Source organism: Condylura cristata, unplaced genomic scaffold (genome assembly GCF_000260355.1).
Source record: "Condylura cristata isolate star-nosed mole 26May11 unplaced genomic scaffold, ConCri1.0 scaffold00034, whole genome shotgun sequence".
In the NCBI taxonomy this organism is placed as follows: domain Eukaryota; kingdom Metazoa; phylum Chordata; class Mammalia; order Eulipotyphla; family Talpidae; genus Condylura; species Condylura cristata.
The window spans coordinates 8,494,960-8,515,569 of record NW_004567135.1 but is presented as its reverse complement, the minus strand read 5'-3'; the positions used below and the strand labels follow the sequence as shown (position 1 = coordinate 8,515,569).

At 39.6% G+C, this 20,610-nt stretch overlaps 1 protein-coding gene across 3 annotated transcripts in view; it reads left to right on the top strand.

Moving 5' to 3' along the window:
- BCL2L13 (BCL2-like 13 (apoptosis facilitator)) overlaps positions 1 to 20,610 on the top strand; it is a 52,724-nt gene that overhangs the window by 30,887 nt on the left and 1,227 nt on the right. Inside the window, exon 6 of one of the 3 annotated variants that reach the window (XM_004692532.2) lies at positions 3,985 to 4,128. In XM_004692532.2, the coding sequence (XP_004692589.1) occupies positions 3,985 to 4,128 (144 nt within the window). Of the gene's footprint in view, positions 1 to 3,984; positions 4,129 to 17,456; positions 17,502 to 20,610 lie in introns of those variants that run through there. The other 2 variants (XM_012732468.1, XM_012732467.1) reach the window with 2 other exon arrangements.

Genomic DNA, 20,610 nt, shown 5'->3' with positions numbered 1-20,610 from the left:
TATAGCTGACTGGCAAGAAGTTATGTGAATATAGCTGACTGGCAGGTAAATGAAGGTTAAGTGAAATATTCATCCATGAAAAGAGAAAAAAAAAGTTCACAAAGCCTGCCAGCTTAAAGATGAGCTGGATATTAGTCAATTCATCTTTATTTAAATATTTTTAAATTTTAAAATATTTAAATGTTTATTTTTACTGTCCCTATAAAGAGATTTTCAAAACACTGTGGATATAAATATATCAAAAGAAGTGGAGTAAAAAAGTTGGTTATAAACTTATATTAATAGTATGATCTTTTAAAGGAATGCACATAAATGTAGACTATATAGTATGTCTAGAAATAATTGAAATATGTGTAAAACATTATCTAATATGTATAGTTACCATAGGATTACAGGTGGTTGTCTCTTCCTCATGGGTTTTATTTTTACGCATGCACTTAACTGCTTACAGGAAAATAAGAAAGTGACTGTTACAGATTAAAAACGAACTATAAAGTTAATAGGGAACTTGATGTCCATAGGATGGTAAACTCATGTTAGAAAATGAGCAAAGATAAATGAAAATTTTGCCTCACTTAAATTTTTTTTTTTTAAAGGAAATTATTATTATTATTTTTTTTTAAAGATTTATTTATTTATTTGTGCATACAGAACTGGGGTACAGGCCAGAGGCTCAGGGGCGGTGAGAGGCTTCACCAGAGACAGAGTGGGGAGCAGAACAGGCAGATCTACGAAGTACACTGCTGAGGGGAGCAGCGGGCGGGTCAGGAGAGGTCTGTCTCGCCATGTGGTCTCCTTCGGTGCAGGCTGCAGGCGGGAATCGAACTCATGCGGAAGTGGCTTCAGATTCTCAGTACTGTGCTTTAACCCGCTGCGCCACCAGGGAGGGCCTGCCTCACTTAAATTTAAGTGGCATGTTAAATTACTAATCTTTTGAAATATTTGTTACTAGACTGTCTAGCATACACAGAACAGAATAGCGTAACAAACTCCATGTATATACGTCTTTCAGATTCGACAGTTACTGGTGTGTGGCTGGTCTTGTTTCATCTGTTCCCCCCACATCTTTCCTACTGGATTATTTTTACTAAACCCTAGACCTTATATCCTTATTTCATTCATAAATGTGTTAGTATGTATTTAAGAGTAATGAATTCCTTTTTTAAGAAACCAACTGTTAATACCAGTATCACATATCAAAATATTAACAGTAATCTAATATTGTCACATCATTCAGTAATCAGGTTTCTCCAGTTATCTCACAAGGTGAGATAAAGTGATTTTTATTTTTTTTATAAGGTGATTTTTTTGAATCAACTCATTTGATTAGTTGAGATTGCATTTAATTGATATCTTGAACCTCTCTTTTTTTTTAATTGAAATATAATTCTCTCATTTACTTATGAGTTACTTGTTCATTAAACTTTCCTGCCTTCTAGATTGTATTGACTGCATCATTATTGAGATGTCATTTAACATGTGTGTCAGTATCTGTATCTCTTATCCTTGGTAGGTAGATCTAGAAACCTTATCAGATTCAGGTTTAGATTGGTGATGTTCTCTATTTTCTGTTGTATAATCGTAAATGATATATAGTGTCCTGTTGTGTCTGAAATTTTAATTTGAAGCCAATAGGTCAAACCTAATCATTGAATTAAATTTTGTGGGATGTGACAGAAGGCATAGAAGGCATAGAAGGTACAGAAGGCATAGAAGAGTTAAATAGTATACAGAGTGCTATAATATGTAATTCATTATTACAAATATTAATTCTACTGAAAGGGACCCTGAGAGCTATAAATTAGTATACTTCATTTTTATACCAGGCAAGTTCATATATAGTCATTACTAAAAGAACAACATGGTTTAAGTAAGTGTAACCTACTGAAAGAAGCTGCCACATGGCGCAAATGCCAAGCCAGGGCTGGAACTAGTCCTCTGTTGATGCCAAAGGAACCTGTCCACTGCAGGACTTGCTGAAGGAGAAGGGATTTATATGCATCCGGGGTGGCTCTTCTCCAGACAGAATGGTTCACAGGAAAGAATTCAAAGATTAGGATTACTTGGTTACTTTTTAGTTCTAGAGATCGGAACAGCGGAACCTTCCAGGAATGGATATTTGGGGATCTAGTTTTGTTTTGTCAGTTAATAATAAAGCAAAATGAAAGGTGAAGTACAAAAGTATTTCCAAGGTATTAGAGGTCTGTCGTAGATATAACTCATAAAGTTTTGCAGGTGATTGTAAAATTGGAGCGTATGCTATTTAAAGGCAGTCTTCGTGGGACTAGAAGTAATTATAATTCCGTGAAGATAATATGTCAAACAAGCGAAACAGTTTAAGCTAGTAGTAGTCATTTAATGTGCGAGGAATGGGGTGGGGGGTAGGGAGGAGGTGAATTACTGAACAGAACATGTACTACCAACAAGACTATTATCAATAAAATAGAAAACGTTAGCTCTGTAACATTTAATTTCTGCTCTCTGGTTACTGGAGCAGATTCAGAAAGAATAACTTAATGATTAAAGTCATGAAGAAATTGCCACATAAGTAGATTTCAGTCTAAAAATATAGTGGTTGAGAAGGAATAAGATAAAAGACTAAAAGGCAGCAGTAAGAGGATTGCAGAGTTACCTCTAGTAAAACTCAGGCATCTACTTTTTGACACGTGAAAGGGGTAACTTTGGAACAAATGAAACTTATTTTATATAGCAAATACAAAATGTTTGCAAAACTCATTTACCCAAGGGACTATAAAGCCTAATCTTGAGTAATGTTAAAATGTTGCACATTAGTAGATTCGCAAACTTTCACTTACTATTCCCGCTAAGACAAAATCGTGGGACTAGGTGAAAGTTTGGGTTGGAGAAACTTTTTTTTAATAGTATGACAGATTTCCTAACTGTGAAAAAAAGACTCATTTCTTATTCCTTAAAGCCCTCCACCCTTTCATTAGTGTTCAGAAGGAGTTTTTAATATCTTTTGGGCTAGAGCTCTTTTTAGAATATAAAAAAATGAGGATACATATTTATTGCATTTCTTTCAGACTCTGGTATAGATTCCTGCAGGGCTGCTTAAAAACTAGAGAATATTATTATGAACAAGTAGTCATTATCGTTCCTGTTTGTTCTCTGCAGAAATATTTTGAAATATCTCAGTTATTGCCTTGGCAACTCAGTAACAAGGCCTCGGGCTGGGTTCATGCCCTTCAGCATTCCTTTTCCACTCGTGGGGTGACCTTCTGATGTTTTATACAAAAGAAATTGTACCCAGATGGTCATTCTTACCTTTTTCAGTATGCTGTTATTTTTTTAAGGAGGTAAATGACTCTAGTTAGTTATGTCATAAACTTAATGACTCTTACAGGCTTTTAAAAGGCCTAATTTTCAAATAGGTAATAAAAACACTGCACAAAATACACAGTGTCCACAAAGCCCTGACCCTGGCGGTGTTTTCTCACCCTTGTTGCCAGCTGTTTAGTTTTCCTGTTATCAGACCACTACTATTAGTAGTTTCTTTGAATATTTTTCCAGGTATACTAGAAGACTATACAACATATATGTCATGCTTTTTACTTATTTTTTGATAATAGTATTGTACAACACTACATTACCTTGCTTTCTTCAAAGTGAATCTTGATGTCTGGGCATTTGAACAATCTGACTCTCTTCAAACTGTGTGATGTTGTCAGAATTTATTTAACCAGACTCTGCTGGACTGTTCTCATTCTTTCATTATTATAAATAATGTTTCAGTGGACTTCCTTATACATCCGTTGTTTCCCTAACCCATTTTTTTGTCATGTAATATTTATTTCTACCACCCAATGCAACATTAGCAAAAATTCTAGTGGGGGAGCCACTAGAAATAAAATAAAAAATGGAATTCTATAATGATGCCTCTAAGTATCATTTTCTAGTAATTGAGCAGAAAATGAATCACAAGAATTTCAGTTTGTTTTTTACTCTCTCATCTTTGCATTGAAGATTTTGGTGCCTCTGGTTTTGCTACGACAAATGCTTTTGGAGTTAACCAGACGTGGTCAAGAGCCTTTGCGCCCATTGCTGCAGTTTGGTGTGACGTATCTGGAGGACTGTGCGGCAGAGTACATCATTGAGCAAGGTGGCTGGGTATGAACTGGGATTTTCTAAAAAGTATTTTCTTTCAAAAATTAAGCAAAATATGACTATGGAATTGAGGCTGCTGCAGGGGGGAGGTGGTGGGTGGGAAGCAAAGCAGGGAGGGGGCCAGTGATCGGTGGTGAAGGATTAATGGTGCTTTGGTGGTGAGTGTGGTGTGGTAGCAGTCATCTGAAGAGGTATGGACCTATACGTCCTAAATCACTTATAGTGTAGTAAACTAATGCTAGCTCAATAAAAATATTACAATTCATAAAAAGCATTCATGATAAATAAGTAAAAAATTTAGGCTCTCATGGTTGTGTTTTTAAAAGTATAGGTTTGATATCAGTATTGAACGACAACTAATGGAAAACTGTCCATGCAGCTTTAAGTTAAATTGCTAAGGTTATACTTAGAGTAAATTGATGTGATTTTTTTTTAAAGATTTTTTTATTTATTCATACAGAATTGAGGTACAGGCTAGAGATGCAGAGAGTGAGAGGATTCACCAGGGACAGAGTGGGGAGCAGAACAGGCAGATCTAGGAAGTACACTGCTGAGGGGAGCAGCGGGCTGGTCAGGAGAGGTCTGCTGCGCCATGTGGATCTCCTCGGGGCAGGCAGGGATCAAACTCATGCGGAAGTGGCTTAAGCTTCTTAGTGCAGTGCTTTAACCCACTGCGCCACTAGGGAGGGCCTGATGTGATATTTTAAAACAGTTTCTATGAAGGCTTCATACTAATAAATATTTCAATGAGGGCTGAGGATAATAAAATGTACACTATATATCTCCATCCAAGAACAAGAATATGCTCCTAGATTTCAGTATGGTCCTGCCTAGTTCACAGGATAACTTCTGTTCTGAATTTTTTTCTTACTAGTTTTCACACACACACACACACACACACACACACCCTTAGATAATGTATTATTTTGTATGTTCTGAACTTTAATTAAATAGTATTTTACTGTTTGTGTTCTTCTCTAACTTGCTTTTTTCATTCAATCTTATGTTTTTGAGATTAGCCTTGGTCTTTGCTTCCCAGTCTTTTTTTCATTCTCTCCCCTAAGAACTATTTTTGGAATTTTTCCTTATTCATCTCCCTCTTCTCCTCCCTACCCCTGCTTGCTCCCCATGAAATTTTAAGCTACAAATATAAGTCTACTTATGTACTGTGGCCCTTTGGAGGGCACCGGTCATTGTAATAGTTAAGATTTCATACACCTACAAAACCAATTTTCAGCCTCTTAATTGTTCCCATTGAGAATGCGTGATCTAGGCTGATGTGTTGGCAGGTGTTTGCTTGGTGCCTTCAGATTTGCTGTTGTGATGGTAGATTTTCAGTTTCGTCCTTAGTTCTATCCATTTGGAAGTTATATTTTTTCAGGTTATTTTGTTAGGTGACTACAACTTATAGTATTGACTTGAACCTTTTGTCATAGACTGTGCTCCTAAAAAAATACATATATTTGTCTTAAAGTCTGTTAAAACATTATAGTAGCAGTTTATTCATCCTGGTATTTGCCTCTATATCTTATTTCATCGTTTATTTACCTCAGCTCACACAGTTTATTGAGTATGTGTAATGTAGCATGCTCTGTTTTAGATTTTGAATAGACACTTATAAAGAGAAAATATCTTTGACCCCATGGAGCTTACATTTTAATTGAGGAAGGTAAACATAATTAAGGTACGTGGAATGTCAGGTGTTGGTATATTCTATGAAGAAAAAGAGCATGGGGAAGGCATAGAAGACACAGTTGAAGTCTGTAATGTGGTAGTCAGGGCCGCACTGACACTCAAGTTACATTTGGGCAAAGATTTATTTCTCTGGTTTTATCTCACAGTTCATTGTTCTCTTCTCTTTTCACTCTATTTTTCCCCTGGGAGTTTCTCTTCCTTCATTTTAGCCCACTAATGTTTTTTAAACTGTGTTAGTTTAATTTATCTAACTTTTAGTGATTATTTAAAAAAAAAAAAAAGATTTATAGGGCCCTCCCTGGTGGTGCTGCAGGTAAAAGCGCTGCACTGAGAAGCTTAAGCCACTTCCACATGAGTCCGATCCCCACCTGCCCCGGAGGAGATCCACATGGTGTGGCAGACCTCTCCTGAGCCGCCCGCTGCTCCCCTCAGCAATGTACTTCGTCGGGCTGCCTGTTCTGCTCCCCACCCTGTCTCTGGTGAATCCTCTCACCCTCCGCATCTCTGGCCTGTACCCAGTTGTATATGAATAAATAAATAAATAAATCTTTTAAAAAAAAAAGATTTATAAATTTATGCACAAGAACTGGGGTACAGGCCAGAAGTGTGGGGAGCGGGGAGGTGAGAGACTCCACAAAAGACAGAGTGAGGAGCAGAACAGGCAGATATACTGAAATGCACTGCTGAGGGCAGCAGTGGGCAGGTCAGGAGAAGTCTGCTGTGCTATGTGAGTCAGCTCCTTGGCTGGGGATCAAACTCGTGCTGCAGTGGCACAAACAGCTTCATAGTGCTGGGCTTTAACCTGTTGCGCCACCAGGGAGGGCCCAGAAAAATAATAGTTTTAAAAAATAAGAACTGTGAGAACTTACTGCTTTTTTTCCTTTCCATTTCAATACATTTAAAAATACTTGCGTGAGTATAGTGTATGGTTTGTGTGGGGGCTAGGGGGTTACCACAGGTTCTTGTCTACCTAGCCTATATGGTGCTTTACAGCAGAGGGCAAAGACCCAGGGAGTGTTACTTATTCCCTCCTTGGTTTTTTTTTTTTTTTTTTTTTTGTGATGGAGTGCTTCCATGTTTGTTGATGAGTTGAAATGTATGTACAAAGAATAAGAGCAATAATATGGATAACTAGTTTGCTTATAATTTTTTTTTACAAGATTTTGTTTACTTTTGCATAGAAGAACTGGTGTGTTGGCCAGAGGTGTGGAGATGGGGTAAGAGGATTCACCAGAGACAGAATAGAGAGCAGAACAGGCAGATCAAGTGGAATACACTGCTGAGGGGAGCAGTGGGTGGGACAGGAGAGGTCTGCCGCACCATGTGGGTCAGCCTCCCTGGCCAAGGATTGAACTCAGGCCATCGTGGTGATAGTGCTGAGAGTAAACCCCTAGCCCTAGCCTGCACTTACATTTAAAATATACTTTTCTCTCTAAATTTGTATGCCCAATCTGTATTTCACATTGTAAGCTGTATTTCACAGGTAAGCTCTGTGTGTGTATTTAAAATGTAGAGATTGCTTTTTTGACTGATGGGTAAAAATACATTCTGATACAGTGTCAACATGAGTTACCTTTAAAGTACTTTGTATTAAACATTCACAGCTCTTAAAACCATCACTAGCCTTCCTGAGGAGAATTATTTGACTCATAAGTCCCATATCTGTTATGTAAGGCCCCCACCCTTCCTGAAGAGATCACTGAGTTGCATGATATTACCTGTCTGGTGTCTGTTATGTAAAGCCAGCTTGTGTTTTCTACAGGTAGTGTGTCAGTTTCAATCACTTGAACAAAGTGAGACAAGCTACCTGTCTGCCACAGTAGAGGGGCTTTAAAACCTGCAGAAAAGGAAGAGGTGATGGCACCGTATTCTGTTGGATGGAAACAAGGCCGCATGTCTAGGAATAGGCAGCTGGGCACTTAGATCGCAGGAGGACAGTGACATTCTCTGCATTCTGGAGAGAAACAGCGAGATGAGCGCTCTCGGAGTGCTGCGCGTAGCTTTATGTTTTCTTTTGTTCTGTCTTAGTGCATTTGAGATGATTTTCAGTACTGGTATTGAGAATACTTAGGATTAGAAGTAATATGAGCAGTTTGATTTTTAAAAAATACTCATTTTTGGAACAAGTTACAGTATCGATATATATATATAAATAAAGTATTTGACAAAATTCAGTACCCATTTGTGATTAAAAACTCTTAATGTGAAAATAGAGAGGACCTATCTCAACATAATAAAGGTCATATATCACACACCTGCAGTCAATATCGTATGTCATGGTGGAAGACTGAAAGTATTTATGATCAAGAACAAGATGAGGATGCCCATTGTTACCACTTCTGTTTTATTTAGCCTTAGAGGTTTTAACTCTTTGTTGTTAGAGCAGTCTGACAACAGGAAATAAAAGGAATCCAGATTAGAAAAGAAAAGTTGAAACTACCATTATTTGCATATAATATAATTATATATACAGAAGCCCTAAATACTCCACCAAAAAGTTTGTGGAAACAATGAATGAGTACAGCAAAGTGGCAGATCACAAAGTTAACATTCTAAAACAATATTGCAACTATATACACAGTGAATATGAAGAAAATGAAATGAAGAAAATAATTCTATTCACAGTTTTTTCACAAAGAATAAGGTACCTCAGAATTAACCAACCACTGTTTCATTACATAAAGAAAACTCAAGATGTCATCAAAGGATATAAATCATAGTAAGACATAGGGAGATGGAAAGTGATTGGGGAAAATCAATATAGTCAAAGTGAACATTGTTCCAAAATGACTAATTGTAATCCCCATGAAAATAAATGATGTTCTTTAAAGAAATTGTATAGAAAATACAAAATTGATGTGGAATATAAGGCCTTGGATAGCAAACGCCATCCTGAGGAAAAAGAAGAGAAACCAGGACATCTCTCTACCTGACTTTACACTTAAACTGTAATTAAAACAACATGCAGTCGGCGGGAAGATAGACACATGAATGACACCATAAGCCCAGAAATAAGCCCACATTTATACAACACTTAGTTCCTGATACAAGGAGGAAAGGAGTCTCTTTAACAAGTGGTGCTGGGAAGACTGGAAGGCCACGAGTAAAGAATAAAACTGGGTCACTCCATGCATAAACTCTAAATAGCTTGAAGACTAAGTATACTGCAACGAAAAATCCATATAGAAGGAAACATTGGCAGTACATTTATGACTCAGTCTTAATGCCCGGCCATTGTTCCACAGGTGTTCTGTTCCTCTCTCTTCTCATTCCAACTGCAGGTTACACCCTTCGGAGTTGTCCCAGACTTGGAGAGTCTGTTCTGTTCTTGTTTCCTCTGTTTTTGCTCTTTCATTTTGGATTTCCTATTCAGATATCCTCCAACTCAGAGATTCTTTTCCTTAGCCCTGTCTAGTCTACTGATGAGTTCATCAAATGCACTCTCTATTTCTGTTAATGTTTTTGATCTCTTGCATTTCTTTTTGGGACTTCTGTAGGATTTCAGTCTCTGCTTACATTGCCCATCCGTGCTTGCACGCTGTCTGCTTTACACATTAGAACTCTTAAACTCTTTAATTATCATTGTTTTAAATTCTTGGATATGATAATTCCAACATCTCTGCCATATCTAGTTGTAATGCTTGCTCCATCTCTTCAAATTGTTGGTTTGTTTGTTGTGGGGTTGTTTTATATGTTTGTTTATTTTGATTTTTGCTTTTTTGCATGCCTTGTAATTCTCCTTCATTCTCAGACCTGGTGAAGGCACTGAAAATAGGCCTTAAGTCATGTTGTGATGTTGAGGTGTGGGAGGAGGGGAAGTGTTTCAAAATCTATGATTCAGTTAGTCCTTTACTGAGCCCGTGCCTCTGCACTGAGTTGTTTTTTTTTATTGCCCCCCCCCCCCCAGGGGTTGGGGGCGGGAGGGGAAAGGATGGCTAAAGTGGGCTGTAGTTGAATTTCTCAACTTCAGATAGGGTAGGCTGACCTGACCAGAGCTAGCTAGGCTCTGGTTAGCTAGTTTCTCTTGAGGGCAGGCCCTACTAAGAAGCGCAAAATACTTCAAGATGGCTCCTTTTCATGAGATTTACTGGTTGATGGCTCCTTTTCATGAGATTTACTGGTTCTCACAGGATTGTGGGAACCTTCTGATGAAGCTTCTGAGGGTTTTGCACTTAGATCTAATGGAGGAGACAGAAATGTAGCAGGTTTTGTGCTCTGCAGTATGTGTGTTCAGAGGGCAGCAGGAAGACAGAAGAGGGAATGATCATCTGGGGAGCAAGTAGAAGTATAGGTTAGTCAGAAACATATCACTTGTATAATTTTAGAGCTAAAATTTTAGAGCTTTCAATTATATTGGCATTAGAATTACAAGATAATATCTTAAATATATTTTTATTTTGCTGCTTATTTTTTTCATCTTGCCAGAGTGGTGAGTTGAGACCACGATTGGAAATTACAAGATTTGTTTATAGCCCCCAGCTGTATGAAATATTAACCCTGTGTTTTGGGGGAAATTCATCTAACCCTCTGAACTACTCTCAGAAAAAAATAGTGATAGAAAAGTGTTTTATGAGAATATTATCTTTTCACAAGCATCAAGTTTTCAGATGTGCCTTTTTGCTTTTTTCCCTCATCTTAAGAAATTTCTGCTGAGTTTGACTGACTCCATCGTGCTGCGGCACAGTTAGGCGCAGGTTCCGGGCACAGTGACTCGCGCTGACTCATCCTGCTCCCTCCCTCCTCTCACTCTGTCTCCTTTCCTGGGCTGTGTCTGCACAGCACAGGTCTGTCAGTCTCCCACAAGGAGCGGTGCAAGTCCACCTGGTAAGGCTTCTCTTACTTTCTCTTCAGTTGTGTATTGAGCTAAAGCCTTGTTGTGAAAGACTGAGTTTTAAATTACATAAAAGATTATTGGGGGAAATGTCATCTGATGTCAGTCAGAGTATGTGTATAGTTTGGGTAATTTTTTACTGTTTTCTCTTTGATTTAAAGCATTTTCTGTTTTGAGAATATCAAATGACAAAAAGTAGTTTTTTTTTTTAAGTCAGGGATATTTGAAAACTGGCTCTTGGGAATTTGTTAGAACAGAGTTTTCATACTGTAGAGGGTGAAACACGGCTGAGTGGGCTTCAATTGCAACCCATGTAGTGTAGTGAGGGTGGGTAGGGTCTGTTTGTGAGGATGGGTGTTCACTGCATTTTACTCTGAAGTGTATGTCGTGGGCCTTGTTATCATATTAGGTAGAAAATTACTTTTCTGGGATTTCTTTTACACTTTCCACTTTCCTATTTAGGTTAAGTGTGAGCAAAGTGATTATTAGTTTGACTGAGTATTAAAAAACCCACTTATCTGTATTTATTTTCTGAGGTGAATACTTGAGAGATATTTTTAATGAGAATGTTCGTTGGCATAATTTTAGGGGCAGTGAGTCCCCAGGTGAGCTTTGCAGTGACTATGGTTTTTGGAGAGCTGCTAAATCATCGTTAGCTGGAAAAGTTAAGTCTGTAAGAGCTCGCTTTGTCAGGACCAGTGACCTGGAGTGGCAGAATAGTTTATAACTGATGTGAACAACAGCAACAAAAAGAGCAAAACAAAATGTAGTGATTATAGTCCTGAAGCAGCTTCTGCCATTTTTGAAAGGATTCTTTAAAGCAATCAAGGTGTTTGCTTTGATTATTCCAAACACCAAAACCAAAATTATGATTGTTTCTTAATGCTTATTTAAAATAGTTTTTTTTTTTTTAAGAGTTATTTATTTATTCATACAGAACTGGGGTACAGGCCAGAGACGCGGAGGGTGAGCGGATTCACCAGGGACAGAGTGGGGAGCAGAACAGGCAGATCAACGAAGTCCACTGCTGAGGGGAGCAGCGGGCGGGTCAGGAGAGGTCTGCTACGTCATGTGGTCACCTCAGGGCAGGCGGGAATCGAACTCATGCGGAAGTGGCTTAAGCTTCTTAGTGCTGCGCTTTAACCCGCTGTGCCACCAGGGAGGGCCCAAAATAGTTTTTTTTATATGTGTCATTCAGTCTTCTTTTTATTTGAAAAGTTTCATGCATATGTCTGCATATTTGCTTGAAGAAGACGTCATTTACTTTTGGCTATGAACTTAGGAAAAAGAGCTAGTGTGAGGAACGCAGGACAGTCAGGCTAAACGTTAGGATGTGGTAGCTGGTAAAGTGTAGGCCCTGGGCTAGGCTGCCTGGGCTCAGGGCTTGAGGCACATGACTTACCCTACTCACTTGTTTCAGTTTCTGTGTCTATTAAACGGAGATAATAAGGCTTCACGGCATCTTGATATTTAAAGAGGATTACAGCCTGCAGGAGGTCGTGTGAGCAGAGCTGTATAGGGGCTATCTGTGACTGTTCGTTTCCTGTTCTCATAGCATATTAAGAGACCATGGGTAAGTTACTTGGTCTCTATGGAGTTCAGTTATTTTAAAAAAGCCTCTGATATTGTCTACATATTTAAACTCTGATAATTGACTCCAGTTAGCACTTAGTTACTCCTTTTGTTTTTCACACTGGGAAAGAGAGAGTTCCAATATGAATATTTTGTACTAAAAATAATTTTGCTTGTTGAAATGCTTCTAAACTACTTGCAAATGTTGTTTCTCTACTGTGTTCAATTTAAGTGAACTATTACCAAAATAGCTTTTTGTCACCTAGTGACAGGCTATTCTTCATTAATGACAGTAATTGTGAGGAATGTGTATAAAAGGAAATTTTGTATTTTTGCTTTAGATGAATTGTCTCTAGGAGTAAGAGTGCCAGTGGCCATCTGTTCTTCTTTGAACTTTTTACACAAGAGCGCAAGATGGTGAACCTTCATTAAAATGGCATGTCCTGACTACAGAAATGTGTTGTCAGGCAGGTCGCCATTATAGCAAAGGAAAGGCAATTTAATCTGAAATTTCTTTTTGCAATATGTTACTCCAAAGTTATAATTTCAAACAAGTTGACCTGGTATCTTGGATGAGATGAAAAGATCCTCCAGATATGGAGCGAAAGAGTGGTTTTAACTCTTTTTAACTTTGGATTCTTACAAATAAAGATAAAAGTCATTTTACACTAAATTCTATTTTAGTTTGTTAACTTTCCCCCCTGTTTCTTCATAATGGGACTTTTGAAATTTCCACTTCACTTGTTTTGGCTTAGAACCCTACAGGAAAAAGTAGCAGAGGTCTCCTGTCTTAGGATTAAAATTCTTACTTTTTTATTTTTAACTGTTTTATTTTGTTTTGTTTTTTAGTTTTCATCAATTCTTGCTATCAGAGGTTCTGTTTTTAAAAATATAGATATGTAACTAGTTGAGAATCCCTATCAGCTGATATTTAAGACCTCTCTAACCTCTGGATAACCTTTCTATTTAAGAGCTATGTAATTGTAAGACTGTTCTCTGAATCCAGCTACTGTACATATTTTGAAATGGCATGGAAACAGCTTACAAAACTTTTAGAGCGTGAACAGAGTGAGAGCAGATGTGATTTGAAGGCTAAAAATAAAGTACACGAGAATATATTTCTTATCTCCAAATAACTGATGGGGTTGGTAGTGTTAGTAGCACTTTGCAAATGTTTTAGATGAAAAATTTAAATATTAATGTAGACTAGAAAGAATATAATATATTATAATATATATAATTTATTTGTACTTACAGAACTAGGATACAGGACAGAGGTTCCGGGGCGGCAAGAGGCTTCACCAGAGACATAGTGAGGAGCAGAACAGGCAGATCGAGGAAGTACACTGCTGAGGGGAGCAGCGGGCGGGTCAGGAGAGGTCTGCCGCACCATGTGGTCACCTCCGGGGCAGGCGGGGATCGAGCTCATGAGAAAGTGGCTTTAGCTTCTTAGTGCTGTGCTTTAACCCGCTGCACCACCAGGGAGGGCCAAGAATATAATATTTTAAATACTTATAATGGAATAACATGTTCTCTTATTATTTTGCACAACTCTGAAATGCATGTTCTTTTAGAAAATAGCATAGGGCCTGCCTCGTGGCACAGGGGTTAAAGTCACAGCTCTATCAAGCTACCACAGCCACTGACCTGAGTTGGATCCCCAGCCAGGGAGCTGACCCACATGGCGTGGCAGACCTCTCCTGTCTTGCCCACTCCCTCCACCCCCTCAGCAGTGTATTTCAGTAGCTCTGCTACTGAGGATTCTGTGGTGAATCCTCTCTCCCTATCCCCGTCATTCCCTTCCCAAGCTCTGGCCTACATCCCAGTTCTTACATGCATAAATAAATCTTTAAAATGTCCAGAGTTTCAGTAATGAAGAGTGCTCACACGTTTCCTTTTAGCTCATACTATAGAGATTTTATAAAGTTGCTAACCATATTTTTTAGTTTTCATTTGAAGAGTTTGAGAGCACAAATAAAACAACTATACAGAAGGGAAGTTAATAAGGAATAAATACGAACTTTGTGCTGCTTTGTCATATCTATTTTATATTATTCTTGTTTATTATATTTTATCTTCCTTTTTGTAAAATGATTATGTGAGCTTTTATTTCTGGTTTTCACAAGATAGGCACTCCTTGAAGACATGATTTAATAAGAGGTCTGCTGCGCCATGTGGATCAGCTCCCTGGCCCAGATCCGGGATTGAACTGGTGCTGTAGTGTCTGTGAACAGCTTCATTGTGCTGAGACTTAACTCCTTGTGCCACCAGGAAAGCCCTTCAATTTCTCTCTTTAACCAAACAGTACCTACTATGACCTTTCTAGATTACTGGTTATATTGTACTTATTAGTTAATACAACCCTATACATAAAGGAGCCAATTGTTATTTAAAGTAAAGAAATGCCAGGGCCTCCCTGGTGGCTCAACGGGTTAGGGCCCAGCACTGCTAGCTAGTGGCAGTTGCTTTGGTGCAGGTTCGATCCCTCCCCGAGATGTGACCCACATGGTGCAGCAGACCTCTCTTGGCCCACCCACTGCTCCCCTCAGCAGTGTACTTCGTTGATCTGCCTGTTCTGCTCCCCACTCTGTCTCCAGTGAATCCTCTTACCTCCCCTGCACCTATGGCCTGTACCCCAGTTCTGTGTGCATAAATAAATAAATCTTTTTTTTTTAAAAGGAATAAACATGGATTAATTATATTAAAAAAGTAAATGTCAAAAAGCCACAATGAATTACTTTTTTTTAGTGGTTATTGTAGAATACAAAGAGAGAAAATGACTTTGTAGTAAAGTAGCACTGAATCTGCAAAGGTTGAAAATGGAGCTGCTCTTGAAGAAGGTGAAGGACTTATGTTGAAAGGCAGCAAGAAATTGGTTGTGTAGTTTAGGGAATCCCTCTTAGGTATTCCCTCTTAGGTGGGGCTTTTCTTAGAATAGTAAGATTTTGTCCATGCGTTATGTTCTGAATCTTTATAGCTGAGCCATTTGTGATATGTCTTAAACTGAGCTTTGGTTTGAAAAAAGCAGTCCTGAATCTATTCAACCCTGCTCAAACCTCCACTGATTGTGCATAGTAGAAAAAGTTGAAAAACAGAGGTATTTCCTCTTCTGAGACACTTGCAGGTCCAAAAAGCAGGTCATGGCACACGTCATGTTGACATAAAGCTCCATCCCTATGGTGGGTGACTACAAGACAGTCATGCAGAAAGAGAAAGGAAGCCTCTATTTCGGGACAGAACCTAGAGTCAAGAGCCAGACCAGCTTGTCTAAGTTTCCCCGAACTGATTTTTATTACTATAATGATACCTGTGGTTAATGCAGTTATGTTCACACCACATGGATGGAATCCTGAACGACACCTGGGAGGAATGGGCTAAGGAAAGAGATCAGTTTAACAAAGATGTCAGAAAACAAACCCTCACTTTCTTGGAGCCTGTAGTTATTAAGGTCTGTAAGATGCACAATTTCCTATAGGTTTCATAGCAAGGAGAACAGACTAATTACTGAAGACTGTAGCAGTAATGATTCAGAGGGACAGACTTGAGAGGGAGGGCTTGCTGGGTGGAGGGATCAGGTGACTTGAGTTAGTCAGAATGCGGAGGGCGCCTGAGGGTGTTGGAATTCTCCCTTCAGCCCCAGCACCTTTTGACGTTGGCCAGCAGACTCTGGAGAGCAGTCCCGGAGGGATGAATGAAGAGCTGTCTCCACCAGTGCTGAGAAAAATCAAAACAGCCTGTGTTCAGAGCTGCTTTTATATCCATAGATGGAACCAATTTTCCTGTCAGCAAAGCGTTATGTTGAGTATTACTCTTTGCTCAGCAAATGTTAGTGTTACATGAGGATAACCATGAGGTATTAAATCTAGTTGGGGAGATGACTAATGCAAAAAGATTAAATATGTGGTACACATGTATAATTATGATACCTTGTGTGGCCTAGACTCCAAGCTGTGAGTTCAGGAGAAATATAAGAGGAAGGTTAGAGTCCGGAGGACATGAAATTTCAGCGATACCCTGATAGAGCCAGATAAGGAACTGTAATAATTGGGCTCCATGGGTCTGTTTCAGGGAGTCTGAGATCTCCCCTAACATAGTATGCTGTACTGTATGAAGCACAGTGCTAACCGAAAAGTCTGTTTCTTCCTATTTGCCAAACGTCTTCTGCTTACCTAAAATGTTAGTATCTGCATGAACAAGAAGACAGGGCTTGGGAATTCAGCACAGCACTCGTAGGAACAACAAACAGTCTCATCAGCACAAGCCTTCCTTATGTAGGTGCCTCATATGTGAAGATAGACTTGGGCTAGATGATGGCCCTAGGAATTAGAGAGGAAAATTTAGCATAACCTCCTCTGAAACCATTCACTGTACTGTATGTAGCCTTTAAATTTTTTTACATTTGGTTTTCTTGAAAACATTTAATATGCTCAAAATGAGATATCATTCTAAATATGGAATGATTTTGCCCTCTTTTTAACTGAAGGAATCAGATAATTAGAAGTAGATTGAAAGTACAGCGTTACTCCGGAGCCCAGAGTCTCTATCTAATGGCCTCTGGTGCCTCAGGTTCGTCTCTTCAGCTCTCAGTTGTTGATGGGTCACAGAATGCCTGTGGTGGATGGGAGAAAGGTTTTTCAGTGGAACCAAGATCTTTGTCAAAGTCTGCAAGACTGTAGGGAAACACTGACCCATGGAACAGGCATATTCTTGTTTTATATCCAGAAAGACATTGATATTTTACTTTCCATGCATGCATCGTGCCTCTTCTTTTTTTGCCTTGTACTTTTTAAAAAAAGATTTATTTATTTACTTATGCATACAAGAGCTGGGGTATAGGCCAGAGGGGCAGGGGCAGGGTATCGGGGAGTGGGAGGACTCACCCAGAGACAGTGGGGAGCAGAACAGGCAGATTAACTGAAATCCATATTAAGTGGAGCAGCGGGTGGGTCAGGAGCGGTCTGCTGTACCCTGTGGGTCAGCTCCTGGCCAGCGATTAAACTCGTGCTGCGGTGGCTGCGGAGGCTGCGGATAACTTCATAGTGCTGTGCTTAACCCGTTGTACCACCAGGGAGGGCCCCATGTATTTGTTCACTTACTGTCTTAGCACTGAAATATAGAAGACTTACTAGTTGTCCACATACAATATGTGGTTTCTCAGTGCTGCATGTTTATTTACTTTCCTGCTTCTTGGACCATCTTGATATGTTGATCATTGTTCATTCTTTAAGATCCGGCTCTGATGTTCTCTCTTCTAAGAGGCCTTTGGTGGATCCCCCCAGTAAGTGTCTCTCCTTCTCTTAGAGTACCTTGTGTTTTTTCCTCTTTCACTCGGCTTTAAACTCCATTTTAAATTCTCTGAGGGCAGAGGTGATATGTTTTATCATCAGCCTCTAAATAGCACACTTGCCGGCAATCAGAAGCAGAAGTCCAGCACGACTCCTCGTGTTTCGGCTTAGCTGACTTGTGAAATGGTGCTTCTCACCTCCAAATTGGATTACAGGGTCAAGAAGACAGGAGACTTTTGCATTAGTTCTGGTGAAAGGTAGTGATTGCTATGCTAGAAATATAGAAAATGTTGAAAAGAAAATATATTTAGACATGTTAAGGGTCACTTAAGAATAAATATCTTGGCATGTATTTAGTTCTTACTGAGTAAATAGAAGAAGATGCTAACTGGAATGAAAAACTACCGAGTATGGCGTAAGACAGAGAATGATGTAGAGTTAGTAGATGTATGTCCTGTTGTTCAGGAGGACAAGCATTCTTTTCTGGCTCTCTGTAATTAATGACGCCTGCTAGTGACGTGCGGCCTGTCTGCTGGCACTGGATGGTGAGGGACTCTCTGTTATCATTTATTATTGATGATAGTCCCGGAACTATTGAGTGGTTTTATATTACCACTGTATTGATGAAAATACAATGAAAGTTTAAAAGAGATTGGATATCATTAAGATTATAGTTATCTTAGGTCCCTCTTAAGTCGTGGAGTTTGAAGCCTGAAAAATAATACTTTTAGGTAATAGCATTTATGGCAGAGATACTTTTCTTTTAAGATTTTATTTATTTATACATACATACAGGAGAAGTACGGCAGTGTACTTCATCAGTCTGCCTGTTCTGCTCCCCTCTGTCTCTGATGAATCTTCTCACACACGCCGCCACACTGCACCTCTAATCTGTACCCCAGTTCTGTATGCATAAATAAATAAATGTTTAAAACAATGCTGAATTTAGGTTATGTAAATTTTATGAATGTAAATTTCAGTGCTACAGAAGAGGGCCTCCCTGGTGGAACAGTGGGCAAGATGGGAGAGGTCTGCTGTGCCATGTGGGTCATACTGAACCCTTGTTGCAGTGGCTGGCAAGAGCTTGGTAGTGCTGTGTCTTTAACCCCTGTGCCCCCAGGTCCTCAGTTTTTACTTTTTAACTTTTCTACTGAGGTGGTTATTTCAGTATAACTCTTTGGTCCACCACCATGCCACCAAAAAAAGCAATAGCAATAAAACAATAATAAAAACAGTAACAGTGGAAAATAGTATAATTTATTGTTGCTTACTATGTACACAGTACTGTGCTAAGCTGTAAGTGCTATAATTTAATTTAATTTAATTCTAACAGTCCTATCAAATCAGTCATCTCCATTTAATTTATGAGGAAATTGAAGTTTAACATGCTAATAAGCCAGCCAACCAGGTTCACTCTGTTGGTACCTGGCGAAGCTGAGGCTCAAATCAGTTCTTTCTTCCTGCAAGAGTTGCTTTTTCAATCATTATAGTTTTGTCTCTCTGCTTGTATGCATTTACGGACAGTCTCTGAGCTCTACCAGGGCAAGGCCTGAGTGGAAGTAAAGTAGAATGTGGGGCAGTCAGATGTTGGCATTCTGACCGTTGACTTGCTTAGTTGTATTTCTGATTGACTTGGCGGTGTGGCAGCAAATACTGCGGATTTCTGTTAGTCGTTGGTGTACACCAACTGCGGCCTTGGTAGAAGAACAATATGACCTAAAATATTCAGACATACTCATACCATAAGTGAAGAATTCGTTGTGCACATCCTGCTCAAGCTCGCTCCAAACGTGGGTGCCACCCAGGCCTTGGCAGACCTGCCTGGAGGTCTCCGCCGGTCCATTCCACGGTTCTTTCCTGCTCCTCTGAGCAAGTCTGAACTCCTGGTCCCTTGGCTCTGGGCGTCTGTGCACTTACCTTAAAGCTGACCAGATCACACTGAAATTCGTTAGTCACAGCTCAGTCTTCAATCTACACACTCAGTTTTAAATTTTTTTTCTGTTTTTCACATCGTTGCTCTTCCTCCTCTTAGATGTAATCCCCATCACCAGGGCCCCGTGAACCATGGCCACCCTCTCTTGAGCTCCCCTCCCTTGTCCTCACCCCTTCCCTCCCCCGCTGAGTGGCTCCCTGCATTCTTCGCTAGTTCTGTCTTCTTCCCTGATCCCGCATTTGGCTCCCCTGTGTTCCTCCTGTGCGTGAAGCCGCCCTTTAGTTTTCTTTCCTTCGGGCTTCCCCGAGCACAGCCCCTTCCAGCTCCGTCCATTGCTGCGCATGGCATGAGCTTGCCTTTCCTCATTGCTGAATCGTACCCCTGGTGCGTATATACCATACTTTTTTGATCAAGTCATCTTTTGGGGGCATTTAGATTGTTTTCATGTCTTAGCAGTTGTATATAAATTTCGTAAATTTTTTAAGAACCAAAGCTGGGTTTCATTTTTCCTCATCGCCCAGGTGTCGGCTGTGCCGTTTTTGAATGTGTACTGGAGGCCGACACTATTGGTTTATGTAAATTCTTGCTGAAGAGGGAAGCAAGTGGCCACATGACAGTTTCCCCATATTCTGGAATTAGAGTAATTTTAGGTAGCTCTCTGGTGATCATTTTATAGCTCAAGAAATTTCACTGACAAATCATCACCTACGGAAGAAAGTCCGTATTTCTTAGCTGTCTGTCAGATTCCCCCACAGTCCTGTCCTGACTGACCTGTAGTCTTCATGTACACTGTGATTAATTAACTGGGGTATTTGCTGTTCCACTTTTTAATGTTTCTGTGTTTTTGCTGGTATTTTCTTTTTTGAAAGATTTATTTTTTATTTATGCATACAAGAACTGGGGTACAGGCTAGAGGGGGGGGTAAGAGGATTCACCAGAGAGAGAGTGGGGAGCAGAACAGGCAGACCTACTGAAATTACACTACTGAGGGGAGCAGCAGGCAGGTCAGGAGAGGTCTGTTGTGCCGTGTGGGTCAGCTCCCTGGCTGGGGGTCAAGTGGATAATAGCTTCAAGGTGCTGTATTTTAACCTGTTGCACCACCAGGTAAAGGGCCTTTGTAGAAGGCATTTTTTCTACATGGCTTTGAGCGTGGACACCTACTCAGCCTT